Source organism: Leuciscus leuciscus (assembly GCF_965113295.1).
Source record: "Leuciscus leuciscus genome assembly, chromosome: 1".
Taxonomy (NCBI): domain Eukaryota; kingdom Metazoa; phylum Chordata; class Actinopteri; order Cypriniformes; family Leuciscidae; genus Leuciscus; species Leuciscus leuciscus.
Window position 1 is genome coordinate 12,696,552 of NC_138725.1, and position 9,064 is coordinate 12,705,615.

Below are 9,064 nucleotides of genomic sequence, written 5' to 3' on the forward strand. Positions count from 1 at the left end.
AACAGGCTGCAATGGGAAGAGTCGTGGGAGGCAAACAGATCTACCTGTGCGTCGCCGAACTGTTCCCAAATCAGCTGAACCGACTGGGGATGGAGTCGCCATTCTCCAGGGAGGGGCTGAAGCCGAGAGAGCTCGTCGGCTGCAGAGTTCAGGTCTCTGGGAATATACATGGACGGAAGCGACCTCAATAAAAATGCAAATGAATTACTTAAAAATCATACAATGTGATTTCCTGGATTTTTGTTTTAGATTTCGTCACTCACAGTTGAAAAGTACCTATGATAAAATTTACAGACCTCTACATGCTTTGTAAGTGGGAAAACCTGCAAAATCGGCAGTGTATCAAATACTTGGTCTGTATATATTTTGCTGTAGTGTGTCAGTAGGAAATATCAGTTTGCATTTCCAAACGTTCTTTTTGCCATTAATTGTAATAATCTAGTGAGATTTGTGTATGCACAAGGAGTCTGACAACAGCCGGTATGATCTGATCTCACCATCATCGAGTCCGTCTGTGATTACATGAAGAAACAGAAAAAACTGAGACAGACTAAATCCAGAAGAACTGCAGGAACGTCTCCAAAATGCTTGAAGAAACCTTCCTGCAAAGCTACCTGAAAAACTATGTGCAAGTGTACTTGGAGAAAAGCCGTTTTAAACGCAAACGGTCGTTACACCAAATATTGATTTGAATTTGTTGATAGAAGTTAAATCATAAATAAATTCAATTTATGATTTTATTTTTGAAAGCATTCTCACTTTACAGCATTTTAACACAAGTGCCAGTACTTTTCACAGTACTGTAGCTTTGCAGGAAGGTTTCTTCAAGCATCTTGGAGACATTCCCGCAGTTCTTCTGGATTTAATTTATTAACATGCCTAAGACTTTTGCACAGTACTGTATGCTCATCCCTCACTAATGTTGCACGAGTGTCCACTACTGGTGAACTCTTGAAATGAGTTTGAATGAAAAGCTCTTGATCACTTGGAATCCAATATGGAACTGATTATAAATTATACATTTGTTTTACATACCATTATATAGGCCTGTGTGTGTGCTTTGGCTGTTGGAGAAAATATATTTTAACAAAAGAATCTGAATAAAAGTCTAATATCATACTATATAGAGTTGTGTGGTTTGACATGCTTCATGCCGCAATGCATGCTGGGAGCCATGAGTTTTATACTATGGGTGGCTCCCAGCATGCATTGCGGCATGAAACATGTCACCATTGTCGATGGCTTTTGTCTTTGTATATAATTGTCCCCATTTATCCTTTTCACCAGGCACAGACTCTCAGGGTCATTCGACTACAGACACTAAAGGTACATAGTCACAGTGTTTTGTCTTTGTCTATAATTGTCTCCAATCTGCCCTGTCCGTCTCTGACTCTGTGCTCGATCTCTTCTTCAGTCATAGTGATTTCTGTCGCTGCAGTCGCTGTTCTCCTTCTTGCTCTTCTCTGGCTGATCTGCAGAAAAAGAGCTGGTGAGTTTTCAGATTTACTCCTTTACAACAATTAAAAACAGTTCAGATGAGCAAACAAACACATCATGTTCAGATTGTAAGTATCATAGAAACATGTGGATTATATGAAATTCTCAAACAGAAGTTTATTCCTGCTGAGAAATCCTGTGTGTTTGATCATAAATACTCATATTTCATGAGGCACTTGTTTTCAGATAATAAAAGAGGGACTGGCGACTCTGCGGGGAGTTCAGTAATGCAGTGATTTAGATTTGATTACTGTCTTTAAAGCTCAATAAAGTGTCATTCATGCAGTTTTTCTGTTTGTTCTGAAGGTCAAAGATGAGAATGATCATAAAGGGACGTATGAGACGATCAACATGTCCATTCCTCCTGCAGCAAGAGCCAATGTGAGTCCACTAAATCATCAAACATTATGTTCACTGTCTGTTCAATAATGTGATTTAAAAGCTTTTGTGTTATTCTACATATTATAGTGAGAGATATGTCTGTTCTGTGTGTTAAACTTGACTCTCTGCACGTTTGCATTGATGTTTAGGAGCAGACAGATTATGTGACTTATTCTGAGGTCACTTCTTCCAATACAAAGCCAGTAAAATCACTCAATGTGAGTAGATACCAGCACATGAGTTTGACTCTCAGATAAATGAAGCTCATGCTCTGATAATAATAATAATAATAATAATAATAATAATCGCTGGGGTTCAAACATTGATGGACAGAATCTGTTCTTTCAGGATCATGATGATACAGTGACTTATGCTGCCATCAGAGGAAGAGAAGATCAACCGCAGGATGAACTTTACGCCTCTGTGAACAAGAACAAGACCTTCACAAATAAACATTAATATCTCATCATATCAGGAGCAGACGGGAAGTTTTCATCTCTCTGGTGTTTGGAGGAATTATATATTTGTGTGTGAACGAGCAGATATTTGTTGAATGTCCTGTGAATATGAATGAGATTTATTGTGAATCATCATCTGGTCAGAGCACAGAATCTCATCTATATCATCACAGCTACAGTAAAGTTAGAGACTGAAGCCCTGATGTGTTTTCATACAGGCCAGACTCAATCTAGTGTCTCTCAAGCCTCTTCCATGACTGGAGTCTGTTTATCCGCTGGATTTCTGTCTGAAAACCTTCATCTTCATGCAGAAGCTCATGCTGAGATGATCCTCTTGCTTCAGCTTGTATATCCGCTGTTTCTTCTACAGAGACGTCCGTCTGAGAATTACATCAGTGTCTGCTCACATAATATTCTCATAACATATCCTAAAATTTGACTTTGCTCTGTGTATATGTCACGCTATTAAAGGTAGGGTAGGTAATCCTGTTCAGAAACACTTTTTTTTATACTGGGTGAAATGGTCCTTCCATCCTGATAGTAGTCAATACATTATGTGTTCAGAAAAAGGAATGAAAAAAATCAGACCTCTGTAGCAGCTGCAGGACAGTAAAAACTCTGACCAATCACTGCCATTCGGTGCGAATGTAAAGAACCAATCAGATGCCTTCATGTCTCGTGCCCGCCCCGAGCCCCACTGTGCGCGCTGCCCTGCGTGCACTCATCACATGTCACCGTTCCCGGAAATATTCAGCTCAAAGCACCTGCATATGCAGTCAGCGAAGGCAAACAAGGCAAAAACTACTTCCTCGGACCCTGCCCGCACTCTTGAACGACCGCACTCTTGAACGACCTCCTCTGCTTCGCCCTCAACCCCGGACCTGTCCTCGAGCCGACGATGCGGTACTTTTCTCCGGACTCGGAGTGTACGTTAGTCTTCATTAGAGTCAACAATGTTTTCATCATGGAAACTCTTACATGCAAAACACCGTATATGTTATGAATCTTACACGAAATTCATCTTCATCACAGTGTAACTGATGGCAATGCAACCTGTTTTTAGTTTTGCCTTATAAATATAGCTCGTTACCGAATGAAACTTTACCATTATCGATATGCTAGCTTGATAGTGAGTACTAAAATAAATCTTATTTGTTTATATTCATAGTGATAAAGTTAGGTATTTTATTACATGTGATTCTGACATGATGTCACTGTATGTACTGCGCTCCTTCCTCTCCACTCGTCTCAGGTAATAAATGCGTCTTGTTCCAGCCTGAGTGTTTGGCGTCGCGCGTTCATGTGTTTTGGGGGCGTGGCTTTGGAAGGAGCTCAGAAGGGAGGGGGTGGAGTGAATGGAAATAATGAGCTGTGTTTATTGCAGATTAAAAGGTCTACAGTCACTCGATTTTAAAATTTTCTTTTTCAGAGTACTTACATTTTAATTATGTATTGGTATATAAAGACAGTTTAAACAAATTTGGAATGTTTTTTTTTTAGAAAAATGATCACCTACCCTACCTTTAAATGTCAGTTATTTCTTTCTTTTTTTCACATGTGACAATAAAGAGCACGAAAAATCATGAGTTAAAAGAAAAGTTTTGTCTCTTCCATTCCTGTAAAAACAGACGTAACTAAACTTGCTCTTGTTAGCTGGAAAGTTTCAAAGTTAGAATTCACGTTTAAAATGAATACTTGTTTGAAGGTAAAAGAGTGGCAAAATTCGAGAGCTTGTAGATTTGGATTTGAGAACAAAATATTCATATTTGTAAGCTGAAATGGACCCTCAAAGTTCTGATGTGAAAGTCTGAATGTTTCGATTCACACAGACAATAAACTAGTCAGACGTTACCAGCTAAGTCCAAACGTCGAGCGAAGGGTTCATTATGATGACCATTACACTGACCTCGTACCTTATGCACACCAATGATGTTGAAACCATCTGGTCATCTACAGCTTTAAGATGGTATGAGCTTCTGGAGTCGGGATTTCATCCCAGTTATAGGAATTTCGATCTCTGTTCTGTTGACTGAGAAGAAGGCCTTAGGTTTCCATGATATGGTTGGATGTTGCTTCTCTCTGAAAGGTACAGTGCTGGAAGTTGAGAGGGATAAAGCTGGGATCGTTCCTCATCTCTGACCCCATGCCTAAGTCAGATATAAGCTACAGCAATCAGCTTCACTAAACCACTGAAAGTGCTCTTTTAACACGGACATTTAAAAGGACAGAAGGATGGATTTTCTGCTTCAAGTGATAGGACTAGCTGAGTGAACTTATATTTATATTGTCTTGATGTCTGTGTCGTTTTCTATAAATATTCAGATATAAGTGACCGAAAAAGCCATTTTAAAGCAGTTAAAACATCCGACTGGTAAAATTGTGTGTGCTTTCCTCTATTTTAAAACCTGTATGTTTAGCAGTAACTACAAAGCTATTTGAGGAAAAATATATAATTTATTTTCAATTTAAAAAAAAAAAAAAAAAAAAAAAAGACTGACCTAGGACATTCTTAATGATAACAGCACTAAACACTAGACAAGAGAGTCCATTACCACCCTCTGGGCTACAAGGAAACGCTGAACATTTGGACACCATGTTTCACAGTCTCTAGACCAGTGGTTCCCAATCCTGGTCCTGGGGACCCACAGCTCTGCACAGTTTGTATGTCTCCTTTATCTGACACACCCAGTTCAGTTCAGAGCTCTTTCCTAACGAGATGATGATCTGAATCAGGTGTGTTAAATGAGGGAGACATGCAAACTGTGCAGAGCTGTGGGTCCCCAGGACCAGGATTGGGAACCACTGCTCTAGACACTTCCTCGATGTGGAATTGACTCTCTTCTGCAGCCTGTCTCTAGTGGCCAGATGATGAACTGCAGTTTAAGTTACTTCTGTATCGGCTTCACAAGAGAGACCGGAAGGTTGCCGCCTTAAAGGTACATATCTTTGAACCTTTTGTACCTTTTTTTCTATCAGGATGACTCTGAACCAGAGAATGTGGAAACAGACGATTCAGAACAGGACTATGTCTTGGTCAGTATTGCCCAGAGTGTGGTAATGGACTCTCTTGTCTAGTGTTTGCTGATTTTCAATTTAAAAAAAAAATAAAAAAAAAAAAAAATAGGGGGGACCTAGGATGATAACAGCACTAAACACTAGACAAGAGAGTCCATTACCACACTCTGAGCTACAAGGAAACGCTGAACATTTCGACACCATGTTTCACTTCCTCAAATCTGCTTCACAGCTTTATCAGCGCTTTAACCTATTCTGAGAACAGAGCTATTCTCTGAACGTGTTCAAATCATCCTGCAAAATCACCATCATCTGGAAATCACACTGAATACTGCACTTGAAGTCCATTTCAGAGTCTTGCATATCTGAGCTTTCTCTATTCTCCTGAGTAACTCTCTCAGTTAAATGATCTATAAGAGATCATCTGAGGTTTTGCATATGTGATAGTCCTATTTCTCTTTATTTTGCAGATTTTAAACACACATAAACACTAACATTGTACATGAAGCATTGGCTTTATCACATTTGCTGTCGATGAATAAATGATGTTACTGCCATGATGGTGTTGTTCCAGCATCTACCAGCAGAGGGTTGATGAGATTATTCAGTCAATTCCTGACCCAATCCCAGATGAAAACAGTGAGGATCAGGCACTCTTTTAAAAAGACACATTTCCGGCTATACTTTTGGACTCTGCTCATATATATCACAAAAAGGTGCTTGTATCCAGACTGTTTAATGTACAAGGCCAGCATGAATGTTCTTCCACAGCTCAAGAACACTATCAACAAAATTGTACCCGCAAAAATATTATCAATTAATAAATCATAAACATTATTTCTTTTAATCACACGCTCAAACACAATACAACAATGTGTGCGGTAAAGTGCCTTGTTTAATTTTGCACATCTTCTGAAACAGATCTTCACACAAACCAGGAAGTGACATCATGGTCTAAATGTGCTTGAATTATGTGAGATTCTATTTCATAGATGATTTCAGTTTATTGACAATAAGAAATAAGAAAAATCATTAGCAATAAGAATAAGTTTAGTCATGTTTGATTGATTAATCTCTCACTGAACTCTACACATGGTCTGTTCTGCTAGTTTCCCTGTAGCTCTGATTACAAGATCTGCCTTCATACGACTGATTCAGGGTTTAAGGCCACGCCATCCAGTTTGGTTCAGAAACCCTTTAACAATGAAAACAAATGTTTATTAATGCTGTAATATATGTGTTCCATAGCCTATACAAGGCATCTTAAACAAGGCTCCTGGACTACTTCCTGGAACTCACTGTTGGGCCCTATATGAATATGAAGGCCCCAAAACCTCTTATAGATCTATTTTGTCCCATCCTGTTTACAATTATATTTATTAGAACCACTCTGAGCTTATGTTTGTGTGTGAAAGGTATTGAAAAAATAATATGTATTATTACAGCATGATTGCCCATTTTCCCTAAGTTGAAGTGAGACTACATTTTTAAACATTGCCTAATTTTTTATTTGCCTCATTTGCATAATTATAAATGATCCAACAAAATGGGCCTAGAGAGTGCAATAGAGTATGTTTTAGCATAGTTATTATTTACAATTTGAACAGTAAAAAGTAAAAACGTACACAATTCACTCTACAGTTGTTTGAACGACTGTAAAAGATGCACCTTCAAATAAAAAAGGCAATTAAGCAGAGAGTGTGTATTAAGTGTGTTTTAATAGCCACAGCACTCGAAACCACTGGTCCGATCAGATTGTAATACCTATCACCACTAGACTAGTGACGTCAAAACCATCCACAGGATTCTGTGAGACTATGAGGGGTGGACCTCAGTTCTTCTAGATCCGGGGGCAAGACAAGTTTGAGAGTTCAGAAATATAAGAGCTCAAACCCATATTCAGCAGCCTATGAATAAAAATCATTAGTTAGGATTGTAAAAAAAAAAACAAAAAAAAAAACTTGCATTAAGTTTAGTAACAACATGTAACAATATTTACATCAATTAATTTGGATAAATATCAGGTACTGTATAGCTACATGTTCATTTTTCTCAGAGTAAGAAAAGGTAAAGGTTTGGGGGGGGGGCCCAGATACCTGGCCCCAGGGCCTTTACAAGTCATAATCCATCCCTGCTTCAGGATCAGATCAGATTTTCTGTCCAATCAAATGCTCTCTAGAATCTGAAGCCCCGCCCCCTACATTATAAATAGACGCTGAATCTGCGGCTGAAATCGGTCACTTGTTCACACATTTACTAGTTTCTACATGGTGAATGGCACATAGTGCACTATATAGAGGACAGGGAACCATTCAGACAGTGTAAATGCTTTCCATTGGGATGAATGAAGTCTGGTCACGCAGGGAACTGATAAGAATGTAAATGTGTACCTTGAAATGCAATGTATGTCGCTTTAAGTTGTAAAATGCTGCTTTGCTCAATGGCTCTGAGTGAGCTGTAATATAAGCGAAACGCTATTGGCTATTAAAAAAAGGGGAGGGGCTGCCTGATATGCCCCGCCCCTTCTTCCTGTTTCAGTGGAAATTACATCAACACATTGAATAATGCTGTGTGTTTCCAGGCACTTCAGTGGGACTTTAAATCTCAAATCTTTATAAACAAGTGTGTACTTTTTAAGTCTGAACAGTTTAGAGATTTCCAGATGTGGCATTACTGGACTTTTCACACAGAAAATGAAATGTTCAAGTATCTTGAACCATATCTTCAAGTATCTTATCCGGACATGTATCTTTACCTGGTTGATACACGAGTAAAAGCATATTTATAATTATTAATTCATAATTATTTTCTTAGCGGAAGGGTTGGGAACATTTGTTTGTAGAATGTGGATGATATTTGTCTTGCGCTTTGTGGTGTTGAACTTACACCCCTAGCATTAAATATTTAAAACCTTTAAGTCATCCTTTAAAAACTCTTGAAAAATCAGGCATATTTATTTTGAATAAATCTCAAATCCAAACAGTAATCGTAAACAAAAAAGATAAATAAGTAAAAGAAAGTTCAGAGATCCAATACACACAAATAGTTAAAATGACCTTAAAATGAATCATTGAATCATATTACACAACATAACGCTTTTGGACTTTCTCAGTTTGTGTAAATCTACTTAGGGTTCAGAGTATTTATTATTCCCACATTAATTTCCCACATGTCTACAATTATGTGGTTTTGTTTTATTAATACGGTGTATATTTTTGCTTGATTTACTCTGAAAGAATGGAAATGAAATGTGACAACATGCCCCATAGGTGGAGTACATTATGACATGACCATATGACAGATTAAAATGCTATCTGATCTAATAAAAACATATACAAGACAAACTAAAATATTTTCTCAATAAAATACAATTATTCACTTTTTCATATAAAATAATGGCATAAAAAAATAAAATAAATAAAGATTTATGAGTTTGACAATGAACACACCGGAAAACACAGCTCAACATAGTCAAGTCAAGTCAAGTATATTTGTATAGCGCTTTTCACATTACAGATTGTATCAAAGCAGCTTCACAGTATTAAATTAAAATAATACAACAAGGTTTGTTTCTAGTGGATTTTATTGATAAAATCAAATTAGATATCCCCAGAATATCCCCAACTGAGCAAGCCAAAGGCAATAACAAAGGTGTTTAACATAGTTAAAACACATAATAATAATGAATAATTTCTAATCATTGACTTCACCTT

General features: G+C 37.7%; 1 protein-coding gene across 1 annotated transcript in view; it reads left to right on the forward strand.

Moving 5' to 3' along the window:
- Positions 1–4,108, forward strand: part of LOC309501016 (uncharacterized protein) — a 42,842-nt gene extending 38,734 nt beyond the window's left edge. The window contains exons 7-12 of the mRNA XM_082172891.1: positions 1,288–1,326; positions 1,415–1,489; positions 1,684–1,721; positions 2,034–2,096; positions 2,227–2,812; positions 3,871–4,108. Of these exons, the coding sequence (XP_082029017.1) occupies positions 1,288–1,326; positions 1,415–1,489; positions 1,684–1,721; positions 2,034–2,096; positions 2,227–2,337 (326 nt within the window). The 3' untranslated portion in view covers positions 2,338–2,812; positions 3,871–4,108. The remainder of the gene's footprint in view (positions 1–1,287; positions 1,327–1,414; positions 1,490–1,683; positions 1,722–2,033; positions 2,097–2,226; positions 2,813–3,870) is intronic.
- The last annotated feature ends 4,956 nt before the right edge of the window (positions 4,109–9,064 follow it).